The following is a 23462-nucleotide window of genomic DNA, read 5'->3' as shown; positions in this document are numbered from 1 at the left end:
GGTTATTCTCATTTGGAGGGGAGATTTGAGCTGATTCATTAGCTTGAATTATATTTCACATTTCAGGTTACATTACTCTAATAGTAATTTGATAGACATGAAAGGGGCAGGTGGTGCATCAGAGCCACCCTGAAACTGTCAAGCATGACATTTCAGCGTGGGAAATGAGAGAAAACCCAACTCAAAGTTTTCTCAAACTCTGTCTACTAAGCTCTATTTTGGTCCATCATTTGTAATTAATTACAGTATATTGCTTTGGCATATTTGTTTGGATAAACTAAATGTAAAGTTAAGTGATTTCAAAACAAAACAGATGTATAAGTTTTGTGGGTGTTTTTTTTTCTTTTTTTAAACAAAGGCCACTTGTTTTTTTCTGTGCCTCCAGAGAAATGGATGGCATTGGTTTTTCTTGCCAAATGACCCGTGTCCCTTCAAGGGCCCTTGTAAAATTTGAGGTGAGTGTTCAAGTCCTCATCTTGACTCTCTTGTTATTAGCCTGACCAACATGATTGGATGAGAAGGTCCTTCATTGAAGAAAGGGAGGTCCATCGCCTCCCCTGTAGTTACACATGAAGGATGGATGTAGGGGTCAAGGTTTTGAGTGTCCTATTTGTTTCTTTTTAAGTGTTGAAGTTGGCTGCTGGGGGAAGTTTGGTTTAGTCCCCACTACCAATTTGGAATAAAAGTAACAAACAGTCCTCCTCAATTTTGATGGACCGTAACAGAAGGAAAAAGATACTATATCTCTCTTTGTCCTAAAAACAAGAATCTGCTATTTTCACAAGCATCAGAATTACAAATTATGCCAGAATATGGAGTCATTTTATGTCTTTATAATTTTGACTTAAAAAACACCCAAAAAGTAATCCCATTGCAAAACATGAAACTCAGAAAGTAGTTGAGTAATTAACATAAGTCCCTTGGAATATTTGAAATAATCTACACTTATTTAAATGGTTACAGATTCCTTTATCCATTTAGGATGGAGCTGTTGAATGGGAGACAGGCCCTATGAAAAATATCCTGAACCTCATGTATTTTATTACATGCACTGACTCATTCACTGGCAGAATATGTCTATGGCCCAGAGATGCCAGTGGGGTAGCATGAGGTTTTATATGTGTAAAGCTGTAAAACCAGGACAGGTATTATCAATACTGCCCTTAGGGTTAAATCAAGGTTAAAGTGTGTCTGTCTTCAGTTTTTACAGCCCCAAGTACATTGAGGTAAATTTTCTTCAATATCACATAGGTATTTCGGTGTCAGTTAGCTACGGCCCAAATTGAACCCACCCTACATATTTCTCTTCCCTGCTTGTTGCCCTCCCCCAAATGCTAACCTCAGACTGGAGCTCTGTGTCTTTTGAAACTAGACGACTAAAGTAGTCCTTACGCAAACCTAAAGCTATTCTGTATTTCACGGACATTCAAGTTCTGGGATATTTATTTTGGACTTTAAAGCACAGCAGCTGCTATCTCTACCTCTGCCCCCTTATTTAACACACACACACACACACACGCCCTCATATTTATTGTCAGGTGCTTCCATTTACCAATACACTTTTCCATCCCAACAACATGTGATGGGAATTATTAGTCCCATCTTATAGGAGACTGAGAGGCAGATGTGAGCTTATGTTGTCAGTACAAGGTAGACCCATTCTTCAAACCCAGGTCTTTAAGTTCCAAAGCCCAAGCTTTAGCATTACATCAGCATCTGGCCTTAGAAGAAAATTCCTCCAAAATAGCATGGCAGCATCTGAAGTGATCCCTGAAATATTTAGCAATCCTGTGATTGTGGGGGCCACAGTTCCCACAGACAACCACCTGAAAGCGACTCCATGGGACACTGGCCAGCGGAGAGTGGCTGTAGACTCGGGGATCCAGATTGCACTGAGCATGTGGCCCTAGGGGTCCAGGGGCACCTTCTTCCCTCCTCACCAAGAGGCCTTCCACAATAGGTAGTGGTGGTGGGGACAGATGGGGGGCAGCTTGCAGGAATGCTCATAGCAGAGGGTGTCCACGGGCTGGTTGGAAGCAGTGATATATTTGAGCAGTGGATGGGAATGTACTGTTTTGTTCTGACAGTGATGACTAGACAAGAGCTGGAGCTGCCTCAAGGTAGAAACAGTAGAGAGTAGCTGGTGGACATGTGCACATGGATGGCAGCACTGAGCTCAGCTGGGAAGAGAGGTCTCCATTCAGTCTAACCTCTGTCCAGGGTCCTTCATCTTGGCTTCTGAAAAAGTCTGAACGTGTTCTGTTCACTTTGGCATGTGTCGGAACCTGCTTTGTGCCTGGTCCTTAAGGCTGGAGGTCCCGACTTGTTACTCTGTTGCGTCAGGCTGAATTCCGTGCACTGGCCCTTTGGAGAGCAGGAAGCCTTCTCTGCTCATCAGCGTGTGTTGGACCTGGGCGCTTTCCTTTGCCTACCTTTTATCTTCCATTCACATTACCTTGTTTTGTTTGCTTTACTTTATTTTTTATCAAAGTTAGAGATGTGCATAGTTTAAAGAGTCCAATAATATCACAGATTTATTATGAAAAACAGTAGTTTCCTGCCCAGCCCTCCATCATTTCATCATTTACCATTCCCCAGAGACAACCCCTTGAGAACATTTTTGGCATTTCTTTTTTTTTACATTTACTTTTCTTTCCATTATCTACTGATGCCTAATAAACCAGCCCCAACCCCGTGGCTTAAAACAACAGCTGTTTATTTTTTCATGATTTTGCGATTCGGGTCAGGCTCGGGAGGACGGCTGGCTTCTGCTTCCCAAGGTGTTGCCCGGGCGGGACGGCCTCACTCCCATGGAGGGAGCGTCAGCGGGGTGGACAGAAGGCTGAGGGCTCCCTGCTCTTTATCTCCTTCCTTTAACAGTCCCTCATCCTCCAGGGGTCCTCTCTCTCCAGGCGGCCTCTAGTCCAGCAGGGTAGACAGCCGCTTGCCAAGGGAGCGGAAACAAGCTGGAAGGCCGCTCAAGCATAGGCTCCAAGGTCACCCACTCTGGCACATTCTATCAGCCAAAGCAAGTCACAGGGCCCTTCCAGGTTGAAAAGGAGTGGAAATGGACTTACAGGTAGAGGGATGGAAATAATTGTTGGTAGCCCTTCATGCAGGCATTCTCCCAGGACCCATATCATGACCCATAAGTGATATGCTTCTGGTACGCTTCATCATCATTATTATTATTATTATTATTATTTTAGTTTTAGGCATTATATATTGACTTCCCTTTAGAGCAGATGAGAATTTAGTCCTTTCACCCTCCATCTAATGGACACCTGTTGCCCTCCATCATCCCAATATAATTGTGTCCCAATCTTGATTGGCTTAGTATTCAGTGTTTGCCTTATTACAATGATGTAAATGCTATTCACAGCAGACTCGTATTTCTTTCTTGTGTAACTTTGTTTCCCCTGGCGTTAATAATCCTCTTATTTTGTTTGTTTAGTTTCCTATGTATGTATATATCATCATTCATCCCAAATCGCTTTCCTAAATTGCTGTGCAATGTGTTCAAACACATTGGGTATTCTCCCATTTTCATCTTCTTGAAGAAATTTTTTCTGGAGCCTTATGACCTACTCAGAATTAGGGTTAAGATTAGGGTACATATATGCGCGCGCACACACATACACACACACCCCTTTCTAGCTTTGTTCCTATTTTAATGGAATGCATTCTCCAACAACTTTCTGAAAACAGTGTGCATGAGAGGTACATTTTTGGAAAATCTGTAAGTCTGGAAAGTTTTTTCTGTTATCTACTCATTTAATTGAGATATTTCTATGTTGGAAATAATTTAGCCTTGGAATTTTGAAGACACTGATCTATTTTCTCTTAGCTCCAGTTTGCTGTTGAGACACGTGAAGCCGTTCTTTTTGTTTATTTATTTTTATTCTGTGGTAATCTTTCTTTTTTCTGTCTGGAAGCCTTTAGGGTTTTCTTTTTGTCCTTGTTGTGAAATGTTACAATGACGTGCCTTGGAGGAGATCTCTTTCCTTTCTCTGTGCTGGAAAGTGATGGGCCCTTTCATTCTGGAGAACCATGTCTTTCAATACTGGAAAATGTTCGATTATTCCTGCGATGGTTTTCTCCCTTGTTCCTTTTTCTGTTACTTGAATATAAGATAAGACCCACCTGAATTGATTCTCTAATTTTTTCTTGTCTTTACTCTTTTCTAGTTATTTGTCTTTTTTTTTCTTTCTGGAATATTTCAACTTTATCTCCCAACTCTTAAGTTTTCGTTTCTGTAATCATATTTTTTATTTCTGAAAGTTTTTCTTTTTCTCCGATGGTTCCTTTTAATTTTTTTAAATTAAATGTATTTGGGTGGCAATGCTTAATAAGATTATATAGGTTTCAAGTGCACAATTCTATGATACATTATCTGTATATTGCATTGTGTGCCCACCACCCAAAGTCAAATCTTTTTCACTCATATGTGGGTTATAAGACTGAAAGCAGCAAATGAACAAACAAGATAAACAAAAAAACTTATAGACACAGACAACAATATGATAGTTACCAGAGAGAAGGAGGTAGTGGAGTTAGAAAAGGGTAAATGGTGATGGATGATGGTTCCTTTTTATAGCACCCTGTTATTATTTTAAGGATATTTTATTTTCTCTTATCTCCATAAAGATATTAATGGTAAGATTTGTGTGTGTGTGTGTGTGTGTGTGTGAAATCCCTTGCCATTTAGTAGGCACTCCTCATTTCTCCCCAAGTCCCCAGCCCTAGGAAACCTTTAATCTGCTTGTTGACTCTATGAATCCACCTAATGTAGAGATTTCATATAAATGGAGTAATACAATATGTGGTCTTTTGTGACTGACCTCTTTCACTTAGCATAATGTTTTCAAGTTTCCTCCATGTTGTAGCACATAGCGGTATTCCACTCATTTTAATTGCTGAATAATATTCCATTGTATGGATATACCACAATTTATCCATTCATTAGTTCATGAGCTTTTGGGCTGTTTCCCCTTTTTTTACAATAATGAATAATGCTGCTATAAACATTCATGTACAAAAGTGGGTGTGGACACACGTTTTCATTTGGATGTATACCCAGGAGTGGAATTCCTGGATCATATGGTATCTCTGTGTTTAGCATTTTTGAGGAAGACTGTTTTCCAAAGTGGCTATGCCATTTTGCATTCCCACAAACAGGGTGGGAGGGTTCTAATTTTTCATATCTTCACCAACACTTATTATCTATTTTATAATAGTCAATTCCTTCTTAAATATATGTTCAACCAGTCCTCCAATTTTAGCCTCCTTTCAGAGTTATTTGGGTCCCTTTTCAGAATTCTATGGTATAAATCATTGCTTCTTGGCTTTCTCTGTTGCTAGTAAAAGGTTTAGTTTCTTGGGTCTGTGTGGTCATTACTACCACCGTGTGGAGGGACCCACAGGCTAGGTTTTAGTCTTGGCCTGGCTACTCACAGGCTGTAAGACCTTGGGTCAAATTATGTTAACTTCTCTGAGCCTCAGTTTTCTCATCTGTAAAACAGAGAAACACAATGAATGGGAAGTACCTGATATTCAGTAGTTGTTGACTAAATATTCATTCTCTTATCTTCCCCAAACATGGTGGTCATTCAAAAAAAGAAAGAGTTCATCTCTGTCCATCAAGAATTCATCAGTTAGTGGGAGAGATAGACATAAGAATAATTCTAACCTGCTTAATTTTCAACAACTATTGAATGCCTGTAATGTCCCATTAATGTACTAGTTGCTGAGGGTTACAATGTGACAAATTTTCTGTTTTCAAATGGCTTCCCATCTGGTGGAGTCAAAACCAGAGTTGAAATAGAAGGCAGACAGTTAACTGCTGTCACACTGATGGAAAGGAAGTATAAAGGAAGGAGAGGTGATGTCTGACTGTAGGGATATTGCACAGCTTGGCCCACAATAAAATAAAAATCACATTTTGAAATAGGCAAGCCATAGCTAATAGGTATTAAAGTGAAAATGCTGAAGTACATCTGTGGAAGCCAAGAAAGTCCCTGCTTGTAGACATAACTCAAATCACACACATTTTGTTATTAGTATGTGAAGGTTACCTCTTTGCTGCAGACAAACTATCAGAGCAGGGATCAAGTTCTGATCATTACACAACTTAGAGGCCTTAAATCTTAGCCCAGACCTTGCTCATGTAGGAGTCACGTGGCATAGGTTGTGTCAGAGACAGATTTTGAAAAGTGGCAAGTTGCTAAAATGACTGCATATTCTCTAGGGAGAATATCCTTATTTGAATATATCACCTTTGCAGGCCCCCCGTTGCTATAAAGACAACGCGGGACACACGTAGCTTAGGCCTACACAGTGTGAGGAAAAGATTTCGAGAACAGAAAATAACACTGCACATAACATTAGGCTGTTTGTCTTCTTCAGACCTGTCTGTCAGCCATTGTGGGCCCCGTCATTGCCTTTTGCCTTCTAAAACGCCCAGGCATTAGGAACGCCTGACTTCGAATTCTCCCTCCTGTGGCTCTTGTAGCCTGAGGAGGGTTCTCCACACATCACAGGCCCCATCAGCTCTTGCCTCTCCCTCATTCTCAATTCCCCAAATGCCCAGCTCCATCACCAGCCTGACCTGGCTGTTTATCAGCTGAACAGCTGGGAAAATTTGGCAGCAGGGCTCTGGGGGGACACCTATGCTGATAAACTCTTATACCAAGTGTTACCTGCCCAACTCTACTGCTTTTAAGGATATTGAAAGCATGGAGTAAACCAAACAAGTTTTGTTTATCTTTCTCTCTCTTAGCACTTCTCAGAGTCTCTAATAATTCAAAATCCATTATGAATCTCTAAAAAAAAGGATATAGTGTGCAATGTTTCCCAGTTCTCTTTTTCACTTCAAAAAAAAAAAAATTAAGAAAAACCGATTTAAGACACTTCTCTATGAGACCTTCCCGATAACCCCAGTCAGACATTATTTGTGGTACTTTACTTGTACCCCTTATGTCTCATGTAATTTTCTACCTAATTTTAGAGTCGGATGAGAGAGAAATTTGTATTCTTTTAGTGGCTGCCATGAAAATTCCTAATTCTTTAGGGATGAGGATTAAGACAAGAAGCAGAAGATCCTACTCTAGTTCTATGAGGGGGTCGTCTGTAAGGCCTTTGTTTTCTTGCACCCCCTAATGAGTTTGGGCATGTTAATTTGGAAGGCAGAGCTGGAATGCTTTAATAACAAAAGTATGAGGCATTTGAAGTTCCCAGGGAAACTGCAGGAAGGAGAGAGGAGTCAGTCAGACTAAATGCTGCATGGGAAAAAGATCAGAGAGGAAAAAGGAAACAAACAAACAAACAAACTAATGGTGGGCCTGCTGAAAAGAAGCTTTGGAGGAGGGCAGAAATGTCTAATGGGAAATTCGATGCTATTTTTATTGGGAATGCAGCACAAACTGCTCTTTGGTTCCCACTGTGAAATCTTCAGTGGTGCCTCCTTGGCCCACACGGTTTGCGTGTGAGTAGGTTCTTTTGCAGACTTGGCACAGCAGCGGAGGGGCTGGAGCTGGCAGGGGAAGCTGACGTGTGGGTGGCATCGGCCTTCACTTACGTTCATGTCTCATCAGCTCCCCCAGGCTGTAAGCCTTTATTGAATGAATGAATGAGTAAATGCATGGCTTTCTAAGCAGAAGCAGCAGATAAGGATTTCTCTTTAACTGAGACTAGACCCAGCTGCTCAGCCATTAATAGGATAGAATTACTTAGTAAAGTAGGGGATTAATATGTATTTTGTGGAACTAACCAATTACTGGGTCAGTGAGAAAGGTGCTGTTCTCTTGGTTGTAAGCATGTTCTTCCCTGTAGAACAGTGGTTCTCAACCTTGGCTGCACATTAGAATCACCTGGGAATCTTTTTAAAATCCTGATTTCTGGGCCTTATCCTCCGGAAATTCTGTTTCTTTGTTATGGGATGGGACCACAACATTAGTAACAAAGAAACAGAATTTCCGGAGGATGAGGCCCAGAAATCAGGATTTTAAAAAGATTCCCAGGTGATTCTAATGTGCAGCCAAGGTTGAGAACCACTGCTGTAGAAAGAACTAAAGCTTTAATCTTTAACATCAGAAGACTACTTTAATTATGAACACCTGGCCTTCAAGAGTCCAAACACCTCACCCCTGTAATTTGATAAGGAAACAAAGGAAAATACAAAGTTAATTCCTCTCTTACATGTGTTTTCATGGCATTTTATAACAAACCAGTGTTCTGAGGTTCTCCACATTGTATTGCAGATAGCGTACATCTTTGGTTTCTCCACAACACTTCAAGGTTCAGATATAGCCAGGCCCTATGTCCTGTTTGGGGGCTGAATAGATGATCACAGAGGCTTTATTTTCTCCCTACGTGCCTCTCTTCCTTGAAAGCCTTTCGGCTTCTTGATGGAAGGGACCATGTCTCACTCACTTCTGAAGCCCCACTGCCTGGCAGCCTCTGGTTCATAGTAAGTGCTGAATCAATGCTTTTGAACTGAATTGCATGTGGGGAGAAAGCTGGGTGCAGTAATGGTGACCAATTCAAGAATAATTGGAAAGGCCTAGTCTTGACACCTTTGTTTGTCATCAAAAGTGACCTTTAATTGCACAATTAATTGCCGGCACCTACACCTGGTAGAACTAGAAAAGGAGACGTTCTTTACTGATGTGACAAGGAATTGCATCATGTTCACAGTAGAAAGGGGACTTAGGCTTCTTTGGTAGAAAGCTTGACTGGCATAACATCTCTCTCGTTTCCACAGCGGCTCTGAATTTAGGAATTTCCACAGCCGGTCTACCTTTTGAAATGCATTTACTGGGAAACCACTTGTCAGTCCCAGTTATCCAATGGAAAGGGAGTGGGGAGGGATTTGGTTGTCATTGCAGGAGTCAGGCTGGGCTCCTGAGATGCCACAGTTGGTAGAAGAGATGACCACAGAGCCCAGCCAGCGTCGGAAAGGGAGGGCTATAGGCTCAATCATTGGAATATAACTTAACTCTTCGGATTTATTCATTTAGTCATTCATTCAACAAAATTTGTTAAGCCCCTGCTCTGTGACAGGCACCATTCTAAGGATAGGGGATTCATTTTTGAAGCAAGACAGAAAAAGTTTCTGCTTACAGGACTCATGATCACACACACACACACACACACACACACACACACGAGGATATCAGAGAGTAATAAGATAGGATGGTGTGACGGAGTGGCAGGGTGGTGGTTGGGAAAGGCATCTCAGAAGTGTCATCATAAGGAACAGGAGGAAGACCCTGTGTTCTTTCTCAGAAAACATGGTGCGTTCCAGGAGCGGAGGGAAAGCCACTGTGATTAAGGGGCGGGGGAGCAGGTGGAGTCGCACAGTTGAGCCCTGCACTGACCCTGCACCTCTGGGCCTCACCAGGCTTAACGCTGTGTTTTTTCTTCTCCTGCAGACGACTTTGCAGAGGAGGAGGAGATGCAGTCCTTCGGTTACAAGAGGTTTGGTGAGTTCTGACACCGTTTTTTCCTTCTCTGTGCTTGATCTGGGATACAGTAAGACCATTGCTGGACCCTTGACACATGAGTGTGGGTGGCTCTGAGGCCCCATGTTGGTTGGAAGTTGAGTTTCTGTATAACAGGCGGATGATTTCTCACAACGCTGAGGGCAGTGGAGCAGGAGCTGTGCTCAGGCATGGAACGCTTATGGGGTTCAATGGGTACAAACCCGCTGGCGTAAAAGGCAAAACATGGTGGGAAAGGTAAACCAGTGACAAGACAGGAGCAAAAATACATGGAATTTCTGTTTCAATTTTAGAAAACATCTTCCATTTTTCCTCAGGCCCCATGCTCATAACTCAGTCAATGTTAGTAGACAGTGAGAAGACTTTTTCTAGAAACCCAACTAAACACATGTGCTCTGTGGTAGGCTGGATTATGGCCCCCCAAAATGTCCACACCCTAATCCCTGAAACCTGAATGCTACCTTGTATGGCAGCACGTGCTTTGCAATGTGATATAGTTAAAGAACTTGAGATGGGGAGGTTATTCTGGGTTACCTGGGTGAGCTCGCAATGCAATCCAAGTGTCCTTATAATAGAGATGGAGAGGGAGATCTGACTACCTAGAGGAGAAGGCATATGATGATGAAAGCAGAGATTGGAGTGATGTGCTCTGAAGGCAGAGGACGGTGCCATAAGCCAAGGAGCGCAGATGGCCACTAGCTGAAGTGGCGAAGTGACACAGGTGAAGCTGAAAAAGGCAAGGAAATGGATTTTCTGTCCAGAGCCTCTGGAGAGAGCACAGCCCTGCCAACATCTTCATTTCAGCCAACTGAAGCTGACTTCAGACCGTGGCCCCTAAAATTCTAAGAGAAGACATTTGTGTTCTTTTAAGATGCCACATTGGTGGTAATCTGTCGAAGCAGCTCTGGGGGACTAATATGCGCTCCTCTGCCTCGGAATCTGCCGATGCGGGGGCCCTTCTCTCTCCGACCAGGCTTCTCGTATTTGGCAGTTTGGCTATGAACTGCCAGTGAACATTGCAGAATTCCAAAGGTACTTCAAGGGAACTGAGGTTTTCTGTCCATCTTGTTTCTGTGCCTTGGGCAGAGGAAATGAAGAAGGTTGGAGGAGAAAAAGAATGTGTGTGTGTGTGTGTGTGTGTGTGTGTTAGAGACAGAGAGAGACATACACACACACAGAGACACAATATGAAGGAGAATGAATCTACTTCCTGTTGCTTAACAAACATCCTTGCTGGACTTTGATAAAAGTTAACAACCCCCAGCTGCTCTGGCTCCCTCACTGCTTTAGCATTTTTCCTTCTGGACACACACTTCTGCATTTCTTTCCGGGGAAAACTAGGGCTTTAAAATGGGAGTACAGAGGTGCCAAGCCCATAGCTCCTCCATTCATGTGCTGGCAGAGTGGCTTATGCTCAGCCCCCCTGCCTTCCTCCACAGTACACAGTTCTGTGTCTACACAATTACATATTTCTGGATAGGTACCCTGTGTTCTGCTTTCTGATGGTGGGTTCACTGAAGGTGGCAGCAGGAGTGGAAATGAAACCAGGAATTATAGAGGGAAGGAAAACAAAAACAAAAATGAAAGGCAGAAATAAAGAGGAAAATCAAGCTTGTCAAAATAAGGCAAAATAAATGTTGACATGCTTACATATCTTGGAAATCAGTAGATTTCAGATCTGTAGTTGGAAATCAGTAGAAATATGAAGAACCAAGAGAAAAGTTTGCTTTAAAAAAGAGTGACCTTTAGAGAAATGTTATTTAAAATTTGATGACCATGTAACTAAGCTAGGTGGGTGGGGATTCGGTGAAAAAAACAACAAACTCACAAAAAATAGTAAGTTGCTGAAAGAATTTAATGTGTGGTGGTTAAATTATGTGTGGAAATCACACGGTGATGACTCAGAGGAGACATGATAACTTAAAATATTTGACAACATAAACAGAGAGGAGTGAAAGGATGATACCAAGTGGTACAGGTAGGAGAAAGGGATGAAATTAAAATGGGAAACCTTGGAATAGGCTGTGAAAGAGATGTTCTGATGTTGAGAATTCTTGGATTCAGCTTTTAGGTAAAGTGATGGATATCCAGTCTAGGGATAGATTAGATTTTTGGAGATGGAAGGGCCTTTGAGATTATTTAAATCAGCCTTTAATTTTACAGATAAGGAAGGTGAGGCCCAGAAAGATTTTCTTCTCAAGCAGATTAGCAGGAGCTCGATTGGATGCTGGGTCTTCTAACTCCCAGGCTAGAGTAGTTTGGGGGAAGGGTCCAGCAGTAAGGTTGATGTGACCTGTCAACTTCTATGTCCTAGAAGGGTCCCTGTAGTTCCAGAAATCTTAACATAGGCTGGACACCCAATATGGCCCCACCAGGGAGGTCTTGTCACCTTTGTAGGACCTACGACTCTGGACCTGGTTTTATAGAAGATAAATGGGTTTTCATTTCCTAAGAAATGGCCAGAGCTGGTCATTAAAAGCAGCAGAACCCAAGAGCCCATTCCTTCAGGTATAGTCAACCTTAATCATTAAAGGGGGACAAAGTTGGTGTGAGGGGTGGTAGGAGAGACGGGCCAGTCCTGTAGGCTCTGCTCCTACTTACTCTTGTGATTGGAAAGTCACTTCAACTCTGTGGGCCTCAGATGCTGCCCAGTGAGCAGTGACACCTGCCAAGGTAGATAAGTCTACCTCACAGGCCTTTGGTGAGACTAAGAGAAATACCAGATGGACAAGTGCTTTGAGGGGGCAGCACTATAAAAAGAAAGGTGACATGATCACTCTCCTGAGATTTGGCACTGTCACCACTTTGGACATTTTGGCACAGCTACTGCTGAACTTCAGAGTGTGTGTGTCAGGTCTGAAACCTCATTCCTGAAGACATGTAAAGGTGTGATTTACCTCTGAATATGGTAATATCGATGGCTTTTATTTCTGCAAAAGTAGACTGGATAACATAGAGGGTTTAATTATTGTCTCATTTTCCATATGTCTCATTTATGCAAATACAATGATGAATTTAGGCTCCAGATGAACCAGAGGTTACTTATCCCCAGGACAAAGGGGCCACTGTTTTAGCAAATTGTGACCTGGTAGCTTGTTTCCAAGGTTATTCATATATAGTTATTTAGAAGCATTTACTACATAGTCAAGGCTGTTTACGTAACAATATTGTACTTTTGGCCAGGTGGTTCAGTTGGTTAGAGCATTGTCCCGTACACCAAAAGGTTGTGGGTTCAATTCCTAGTTAGGGCACATACCTAGGTTGCGGGTTCGATTTCTGGTCAGGTCATGTACTATATAGAAGGCAACTGATCAATGTTTCTCTCTCACATTGAAAAAGAGAGAAACATTGATGTTTCTCTCTCTCCCTTCCTCTGTCTCTCAAATCAATAAAATGATAATGTGTTTCTTCAAATTCAATACAATCTATATATATAAAAGGCTAATATGCAAAGTGTCCCCTCAGGAGTTTGATGGGGAGACCAGGAGTTTGATTACTCGCTATGACATAAGCTGACCACCAGGGGGTGGCATGGAACGAAGGAAGACCCCTGCTGGCAGCAGCTGGAAGGAAGGAAGGCTCTGGCCAGCAGCAGGAAGGCCCCAAATTGGCCCTGATCGCCGGCCAGGCTTAGGGACCCTACCTGTGTATGAATTTTGTGCACCGGGCCTCTAGGATTACAATAAAGAGCAAAAGGGGTGATCTCCAGTGACCTAGTGTGGTGTGATATTATTTCAGAACCGTCATCCCTTGTCTATTCCAGGATTCATTATTGCACTTCGGTCTGAACCAGGTCTTCTCTTTTTCTTCAGCCTCTTTATGTGTCATGCTTGTTAACCTCTTTCCCAAAGTTCTAGGCATGTGTCTGAAGAAGAGATAGAGTTAAATCTGATGGGTTTACCATTTATTATCTCCTCTGACCAAAGCTTTGATGAGGGAAATTTTGAAAGGTTAATGAAGTGAGCATTTTCAACATTTAATCAGGCTCTGAGGGTCAACGTTTCTTGGCCTCAGTATGCAGAGCTAATTAATTTGGGATGTAGCTATAGTTACAGTGTGGCTGAGATCATGCTCTGGAACATGAGGTGCCAGTATATTAATTTTTATGTTCTATAGATAGAATATGATATTTACTACAATGATATCCTTCTGCTTATTTCCCAGTTACTGTAGTTCTCAAAAATAGCACACGTGGCTCTTGGGAATGATTATAACGACTCCAGTTCACGTTTGTGTATCACTTTTATTTTACCAAAGGACTTACAAACGTATTTTTCCTTCACAACAACCCCATGAGGCTAGCAGGCCAGGTGTCATCTTTCCCACTTGATGGCTGCTTTTCATCTTTTCTGGGGGCAGTGGTTAAGTGTGTGGACGCTGGAACCAGGTATGTGGTTTTGGATCTGAGTTCCAGCACTCATCAACTCTGACCCTGGGCACATTGTTGTTTAGAATTGTAAAGTCTCAGTGTGGAGTCTCTGGAGGGTGGGTGGGTGGGAAGTAATCAACCAAGGACGTTGTATGCATATATGCATGACCGGTGGACACAGACTACAGGGTGGTGAGGGCCTGAGGGGTGGGGCCAGGGAGCAGGATCGGGCTGGAGAGGGTTAATGGGGGGGAAAGGCGAGACATAGGTAATACTTTCAACAATAAAGAACTATTTTTAAAAATAATAAAAATAATAATAAATAAATAAAATTGTAAAATCTCAATTTCCTCACTTACAAAATTTGGGTCATAATAGGCCTACTCCCTAGGGGTGTTATGGAATTAAGGGTGATATTGGATCAGTACAGGACCTGCACATGTGGCATCCCACAGGTGTTGCCCGTTACTCTGATATTAGGCTCTTCCCTCTTCAACTGTTTGATCCTGCTGCTTGAACATGGTGTCTAGGATTCAGTACGTCCCTGGAACCTTCTTATTTCCAGCAGCCTCATGGATTCTTGTTCCGTCACACTCCCTGCTTTACTGCTGCGAACTGAGAGAGGCAAGGAGGCCTGGGGACAGTGGCTGTCTGCCCCAGCCCCATGGTGGGCAGTGTTGATATAATGACAAGCGCCACCCTGGATGTCCTGGGCCCTCCCTCTGGAGTCTGCTTGCCCCTTTCTCTGCCGCGGGGGTGGGGACGGACTACCTTTATTTCACTGGTTGCATGAGGGTCTCGGTGTCTTGTGTTATCTTTGGGAAAGAATAGGATGTCCAGAGTCATACCGATGGAGGAGCAGGAGATACTTGGTTCGGCCTGTGACAAGCATGGGTAGATGTGAGCAGCTGGAAACATTTGTTGTTTGTGTTTGACACGGTTGCTTCCTTGGGGCTCAGCTATAGGGAGTATTTATAGTTATGAGAGAAAAATAATCTGAAAAATTGCAAACCGTGAAACAGCAACAAGTAAAAGGAAGTATTCTGTATAGAGTAGAATTCATCTTTTGTAAAAACGAAGTGGAAAAATTGTAAGAGAACTGCTGAAAAATTATTTAGGGGTGATAGCCAAAGAAGGGTCTCCAATGCCTTTCTCTAAGTGTATCCTTGAATAGTTTTGTTTATTCACAACTTCACAGGCCTCCCTGAACCAATAGTTTCAAACAAGCTGGGCTTTTTCTTTTCCCTTTCTTCCCTTGGATAATAATTTCAGATTAATAAGAATATTTTTTTAAATATATATTTTATTGATTTTTTTCACAGAGAGGAAGGGAGAGGGATAGAGAGTTAGAAACATTGATGAGAGAGAAACATCAATCAGCTGCCTCCTGCACACTCCCCACTGGGGGTGTGCCCGCAACCAAGGTACATGCCCTTGACCGAAATCGAATCTGGGACCCCTTGGTCCGCAGGCTGACGTTCTATCCACTGAGCCAAACCGGTTAGGGCAATAAGAATATCTTTTTAACAGTTTAACCTGCATAGTGCTGGGCATCCGGAAGCAGCCTGAGACATCTGTATTGAAGTAGAGCCCAGCCCTGTTCCAGAACCCTTCCCCCCGCAACACACACACACATACACACACAAACACACACACACCTTACCCTTTATCCCCTCCTTCCAAACCCATCCTCCATACCAGTGACAAAGATAAAATCATTGAGCTGTTTCTTGCTTAAGCAGTGGTTCTCAACCTTCCTAATGCTGCGACCCTTTGATACAGTTCCTTATGTTGTGGTGACCCCCAATTTCATTGTTACAAATTGAACATAATTAAAGCATAGTGATTAATCACAAAACAATATGTAATTACATATGTGTTTTCCGATGGTCTTAGGCGACCCCTGTGAAAGGGTGGTTCGACCCCCAAAGGGGTCACGACCCACAGGTTGAGAACCACTGGTTTAGAGGAACTGAATGTCTAACGGTGTAGAGGACTACTTGGGCTTCTGAGAAGTAGCAGCACGGATATGCTTAGCCAAATAGCTAGAAAGAAAGGTTCTTTGTTAGGCACATGGTGAGTTTCTGCTTTCAGTGCAGAGAGGATTGAAGAGTTTACCAAGAGGATGCTGAACTGTCTTTGGGAAGCTGCTCAAGATAAACACTTGGATGCCTCAACTTGTGGTTGTTTGGGCTTGGGGACCAGGCTGCCTGTCTCTCCTCTCCTGGGACCCGTCCCAGAAGGCTGGCTTCATCTCTGGGTTTGGAGAAGGCGCCGCTTTGAAGTTATCCACCTCCAACTACAAAGGAGAGCTGCACGCATTCCTCTCGCCACAGCCCTTCAAGACTGACACCAGCAGAGTTCACCCCTTTCTCTGATAAGAATGCCAGGAATTTCCATCATTTCCTGTGGGGAAGGACTAAATAAGCCCAGCGTGAGGCTGTCCTTTCAGCAGCACCTTTCCCAAACATCTCTAGATGGAAAGGGTACAGCATCAGGCAGAGGACTGACCCTGGGCAGATAAATTAGAGGCAGGGAATGAGGGTCTGATTTGGTGCCTCAGTGGGATTTCTTTGAAATGTTCAAAGCCATTGGCATCTTTTAGTGGGGGGGTTTTGTGTATGTGGCTGTGCAAATCCTAATGGAATTGGTATTTCTGGTTCTATAAGAATTTCATGTCACATGGCATGCAGAGAAGTAGATGCAAAAGAGATTCTCAGGCAGAATCACCTTGCAGGGGGTTTGCAGAAAAACAAGTAGGCAGGGCTCCTGAGACCTGAGAAGGGGAGTTCTCCGGCCATCACTTTCCTTTAAATAATTAGAGGATGTTTCCCGATTTTTTAAAAAATATATTTTATTGATTTTTTACAGAGAGGAAGGGGAGAGAGATAGAGAGCCAGAAACATCGATCAGCTGCCTCCTGCACATCTCCCACTGGGGATGTGCCCGCAACCCAGGTACATGCCCTTGACCGGAATCGAACCTGGGACCCTTCAGTCCGCAGGCCGACGCTCTATCCACTGAGCCAAACCGGTTTCGGCTGTTTCCCGATTTTTAACATTATAAATGCTAAAGCGATATTCACAATCTCCCTTGACAACAGTGTTTCATTTTTCCCCATCAAGAACTTCTCATTGTTAAGTCAGATGCTCCCTGCCTAGTCTTTCTTGCTCATCAGTAAAAATTTGTTCACCACCACATTCCCATGGGACTATGGTTTTTTTTTTTGTTTGTTTGTTTTTTTTACCATTTTCATGTGGAAGAAACCATTAAGCATCCTTTCTGTGCTAGGCAGTTTCCCACTCATTAGTTCCCTTCATTCTCCCAGAAATCCTTTGAGGTGGGAATTACCTGCCGTTTGCAAATGAGGGGACTGAAGCTGACCAGGCTGAGTGGCCAACGTGGCCAACGTTTGATTCAACTTCACCTCAGTCCCCATTGTTCTTTCAACTTCACCTCAGTCCCCATTGTTCTTTCCACTCGGCCCATGACTGAGAGGCACACAGACATGTTCTTCCTCAGAGCATCCCAAAGTTTTGATGGGAAAAATCAATGATTATAGATGTATGTGGGTTAACTCAACAGTTGCTTATACATGGTCTTATATTTCATTATTTCAAAATATGTGTAGATTGAACACTTGAGCCCTGAATTTTCAACCATTTCAAATATAATCCCCAGCCCCACCCCCACCCCTGCCTTCCCTGGTTTTCATTCACTTACACATCCTGGTAAGAGTGTGGGATGGAGAAGAAGGGCAATCATTTGGTTTTCCTACAATTCGGTTAAAGCTGAGTGTATTTTGTTTTTATTTTTGGAAAAATTAAAGAAAAATATCTCCTTGGCCATTTTCTTGTTACGGCAGCATGAAGACATTAGGTTGTTTCCAGCGTTTGGTCACTGGGGGTAGGATGGGAAAGAGTTATTCCTTCTGCTAGCAACTCCAAGCAACTTAAAACAGATGAACTTGGAAAGTTTCCTTGAAACATTTGAGTTGTTCATTTGGAGGCTCCCTGGGAATGGGAAAGATGTCCTAGAGCCATGGGTTTTGAGGGAAGACCAGGGTCCTCAACACAATTGTGAACTAGAGTCTCTTTTTCTCTCTCACATTGCCTGTTGGTGCCCTTGATGTTGCGGATGGTGGCTGGTTAGGAAGCAAGGATTTAGAATGGAATAGTCCCAGTTCACATGCTGGCTTAGCCCTTTACCAGCAAGATACCCAATGTCTATAAGCCTCACTTTGCTCATCTGTGAAATGGGAATGGAAATAATACCTTCTTTACAGGGCACATGGATTATAAAACCTGTAAGTTATATATATGAGGGGCCAGGTTATAGTAGGTTTGCACTCAACCATGGCTGTAATTAAACTGCTGACTATTCTCTCTTTTCTCTTCCCTTCCCCAAGCCTCATTTCCCTGGGTTGGTGTTGCCTCAGTGCTTCCTTTATGCTCTCTGATCCTTCCCACCTTCTGTCCTCCCTTCATCAAAATCTTACTGCCCTCACTCCTGTATTCTCTGTTCTGCATCCAGGCATAATCAATATCAAAAGAGTCTATTTTATTTTATTTTCTTCCTCTCCTTCCTTCCTTCCTTTCTTCCTTCCTTCCTTCCTTCCTTCCTTCCTTTTTTAAAATATATTTTTATTGATTTCAGAGAGGAAGGGAAAGGGAGAGAGAGATATAAACATGATTGATGAGAGAGAATCATTGATCTGCTGCCTCCTGTATGCCCCCTACTGGGGATCGGGCCCGCAACCTGGGCATGTGCCCTTGACCAGAATCAAACCTGGGACCCTTCAGTCTACAGGCCAACACTCTATCCACATGCTGTTCACATGCTGGCTTAGCCCTTTACCAGCAAGATACCCAATGTCTATAAGCCTCACTTTGCTCATCTGTGAAATGGGAATGGAAATAATACCTTCTTTACAGGGCACATGGATTATAAAACATGAGCCAAACAGGCCAGAGCCTTCCTTCCTTTCTTTAATTTAAAGGTTTGGTGACCACCAGCCAAGAATACATATTAAGGAAGGGAACATACACTGGGGGCTAAGAGCAGCTTCCATGGAGAAGTGGCATAGCATCCTCTTGGCTAAGAGAATGTACGCTGAAGCTGGGCTGCCTGGATTCAGTTTCCAGCTTTGCCACTTACTGGTGAGATAGCCTTAAACTTTCTGGTGCCTCAGCGTCCTTGTCTAAAGGATGGGGGTAATGACATACTTGTATGGATATTGTGAAACTGAACGAGTTCATACTTAGAGCAGTTCCTTGCACAAAAAAGAACTAGATAAATGTATGCATTATGAAAAGTGACATAAGTGGTCACAAGGTGGCTATAGCAGTTCCATAGCAGGTGCATGAAAGACAGTCTTTGTTTCAGTGTGTTTTTGGGAGCAAGAAAACTTTCCCAGAAGGCCTTCAATAGGCTTTCCCTCGCATGTCATTGGCCGACATTGAACCACTGTCTTTTCCTAAATCTTTATGGACAAAGGGAAAATGCTGGCTCTGGTTGGCTTGGGAGAAATGTTTAGGGTAGAATATATAGTGAGGAATTAAGCACTCTGACCACTGTTATTATGTATAACTTAATACCCATAATATATCCTATCTATACTAATAAAAGGGTAATATGCAAATGGGTCACGATGCCCTCACAGTAACAACCAAACAGCAGGCTGCATGGGGCGACTAGGTTGGCAGAGGGGTTAGTGAGGGACAACCAAACGACTGAACAGCAGGCTGCGTGGGACGACCAGGCCGGCAGGGGGGTTAGTGAGGGGCGACCAAGTGACTGAACAGCAGGCTGCGTGGGACGACCAGGCCGGCAGTGGGGCAGTGAGGGGCGACCAGGCCAGTGGACATCCCTCGAGGGGTTCCAGATTGGAGAGGGTGCAGGCTGGGCTAAGGGGACCCCCTCCGTGCACGAATTTTGTGCACTGGGCCTCTAGTCCGGTAATTGGAAACTGTGGCTTGTGAGCCACATGCAGCTCTTTGGCCCCTTGAGTGTGGCTCTTCCTAAGCCTTAGGAGTACCCTAATTAAGTTAATAACAGTGTACCTACCTATATAGTTTAAGTTTAAAAAATTTGGCTCTCAAAAGAAATTTCAGTCGTTGTACTGTTGATATTTGGCTCTGTTGTCTAATGAGTTTGCCGACCACTGCTCTAGTCTATAATAATAAGAGCATAATATGCTAATTAGACTGGCATCCTTCTGGACGACCTTCCAGATGAAGCCGGGGCTTGGAGGGAAGCCTGGGTCCAGGGTGCTGGAGGGAAGCCAGGGCCGGCAGCTGGGGGAAGGAGGCCTACTCTTGCACGAATTTTGTGCATTGGGCCTCTAGTAATATAATAAGTACATATTATATATAATATTATACATATTTATAATTTTTTATATATTTTTTTATATTTATAATTTAATGTTAAATTAGACAATGATTATTTATTATTAAATAACAATATAATTCAATTATAATAAAATCTAATATATTTATAATTTTTCCACTTATAAAATTTCATGTTTTATGTAACAATTGAAAAGTTTAGTTTATTCATACAATAATTACAACTTTACATTTAAATGATTTGTAATTTTGTTACAAGTGGAGCTACAAGCCTGGCCAGCCAGCGTGGCTCAGTGGTTGAGCTCAGTCCAGGAACTAAGAGGTCACAGGTTCGATTCCTAGTCAGGGCACATGCCCCAGTTGCGGGCTCGATAACCAGTAGAGGTCGTGCAGGAGGCAGCCAATCAATGATTCTCTCTCATCATTGATGTTTCTATCTCTCTCCCCCTTCCTCTCTGAAATCAATAAAAAAATTAACCGCCCCCCCCCCCCCCAAATAAATAGCACTACAAGGCGTTGGAGTCTCCAGAATCTAGAGTGCTTAGTTTTTGACAGTTTATAACAAGAGAAAACTTCAAAAACAAGAAATCAGTATGATAGTGAAGGGAATGAATAGATGAATAAAAAAAGTTATTTTGCTTTCATAGAACTTAGTATTCTCAATAGTGTTAAGTAGATTTTTAAGAACAACTTTTTACAGAAGAGGAACTTAGAAAAAAAATGGAGAAAGTCCCAAATCTTAGTGAATACAATTCTTGCTACAGGAAATATGGTATTTCGAAATTGGTCTCCTGTTCTGAGTCATAACTATGAACACTTTCTGCCTCTCTGGATATTTCATTTTTATACATTTTTGAAAACTGACATTTGGCCCTGATTAAAACAAGCTTCTCTTTTTATACATGAGGATAGTATTTGGGGTGTGTGTGAATATTTCCATACAGATCAATTTCTTCACACACTGCAGAAGATGGAGGCCTTTAGACTTGTCAGGAAAACAAGGGAGAATAGAACTAGAAGTCTGCAAAAGTTCTGTCAGAAATCCCGACTGCATTCTTATTCTAAATGCCTAAAGATGCCCTCTAGTCTCTAATATATGAAATAAGCTTTCTAACACACCATTTTTGTTCTGTGAAGCAGGAAAATGCATAAAATCATTGCTGACATTTTAGAGTTTGAGTCTTTAAGCGCAAGCATTCCAAGAAGTATAAATGAGAGAGAATCATATTCTTCCCCTTTGAGTTTTATTTTGTATGTGTAAGAGAAAGTCCTAATTGCCCTAGCTGGTTTGGCTCAGTGGATAGAGCATTGGCCTGCAGACTGAAGGGGCCTAGGTTCGATTCCGGTCAAGGGCACGTACCTCGATTGCAGGCTTGATCCCTGGCCCTGGTCAGGCTGCGTTTCTCTGTCTCTCCCCCTCCCTTCCACTATCTCTAAAAAAATCAATGAAAAAAATATCCTTGGGTGAGGATTAACCAACAAAAGGAGAGGAAATCCTCATCATATCTCATATTTAGTACTCTACTGGGGCCATTTGATAAGGAATATCAAGATGTCATGATTGCTCTACCTCACGTGTTATATAGAAGTCTTACTGTTGAATTGCTTTTGGAAATAATTGAGGGGAAGTAGGAATACTTACCATTCTTTTTTTTAAACATATGTTTTATTGATTTTTTACAGAGAGGAAGGCAGAGGGATATGAGTTAGAAATGTTGATGAGAGAGAAACATCTATGAGCTGCCTACTGCACATCCCCTACTGGGGATGTGCCCACAACCAAGATACATGCCCTTGACCGGAATCGAACCTGAGACCCTTGAGTCCGCAGGCTGACGCTCTATCCACTGAGCCAAACCGGTTAGGGTGGAATACTTACCATTCTTGTGAGCATTTACTGACTACCTTCCATGTGCCATGAACTGGGGTACAAAGATGAATAAAACAATATCCTTGATCTTGACTATTTTATTTACTACCCTTTTTATTTTACAACTAGAGGCCCGGTGCACAAAAATTTGTGCACTGGGGGGGGGGCGTCCCTCAGCCCGGCCTGTGCCCTCTCTCACAGTCTAAGACCCCTCGGGGGATGACCACCTGCTGGCTTAGGCCTGCTCCCCGGGGGATTGGGCCTAAGCTGGCAATCAGACATCCCTCTGGCAGCCCGGCAGCCCTTGGGGGATGTCCACTTGCCAGCAGAAAGCAGACCTAAGCTGCAGTCGGACATCCTTAGCGCTGCTGAGGAGGCAGGAGAGGCTCCCACCACTACCGCTGTACTGGCAGCCATCAGCCTGGCTTGTGGCTGAGCAGAGCTCCCCCATGTGGGAGCGCACTGACCACCAGAGGGCAACTTCTGCATTGAGCGTCTGCCCCCTGGTGGTCAGTGTGTGTCATAGTGACCAGTCATTCCCAGTCTTTCTGCTGTTAGGGTCAGTTTGCATATTACCCTTTTATTATATAGGATAGAGGCCTGGTGCATGGGTGGGGGCCGGCTGGTTTGCCCTGAAGGGTGTGCTGGATCAAGGTGGGGGTCCCGCAAGGGGGTGCCTGGCCAGCCTGGGTGAGGGGCTGATGGCTATTTGCAGCTGGCTACACCCCCTTCAGGGTGGGGGTCCCCACTGGGGTGCCTGGCCAGTCTGGGTGAGGGGCTGAGGGCCGTTTTCAGGCTGGCCTGCGACTAAAGCTCCCAGCCTCTCCTTTTTTTCTTTTTTTTTTTTATTCTGGGATTTATTTACCTTCTATAATTGAAACTCTGTTGCCGTCTTGCTCGCTCTAGCTCTGAGGCCATGGCTGGCTGAAAGCAGGTATCTGGGGTTTGTTTAGCTTCTATAATTGAAACTTTGTTGCTTTTGGAGCTGTTGCTTTTGGAGCTCAGAGCTGGGCCGTGGCAGGCAGGGAACCTTGGCTTCCTCCATCACTGGAGCAAGCAAGCCTCCTGCTCACTTCAGCTGCGTGGCTGCCGACCGCCATCTTTGTTGGCAGTTAATTTGTATATCTCACTGATTAGCCAATGGGAAGCATAACGGAGGTATGGTTAATTATCCTTTTTGTCTTTTATTAGATAGGATTAATTTTTCAAAAATTTTCTGGAAAACAAAAGGTATAAAAATTCTTATGAAAACAAAAATTTTCCCCTAAAAATGCCCATACAAGGAATAGCCAAGTTCATAAGCCTTGTCAAAGGCTTCCCCCCAAACATCATAAGTATATATAGAATAGAAGACTGCCATTTTGGGGATGGGA

General features: G+C 43.1%; 1 protein-coding gene across 1 annotated transcript in view; it reads left to right on the top strand.

Moving 5' to 3' along the window:
* COLEC12 (collectin subfamily member 12) overlaps positions 1-23462 on the top strand; it is a 176653-nt gene that overhangs the window by 9132 nt on the left and 144059 nt on the right. The window contains exon 2 of the mRNA XM_070420537.1: positions 9432-9482. Within this exon, the coding sequence (XP_070276638.1) occupies positions 9432-9482 (51 nt within the window). The remainder of the gene's footprint in view (positions 1-9431; positions 9483-23462) is intronic.

This window comes from Myotis yumanensis, unplaced genomic scaffold, assembly GCF_028538775.1.
Source record: "Myotis yumanensis isolate MYYU_CA2020_CCGP unplaced genomic scaffold, mMyoYum1.0.hap1 SCAF_7, whole genome shotgun sequence".
Lineage (NCBI taxonomy): Eukaryota > Metazoa > Chordata > Mammalia > Chiroptera > Vespertilionidae > Myotis > Myotis yumanensis.
This window is presented reverse-complemented; position numbering and strand designations above follow the sequence as displayed.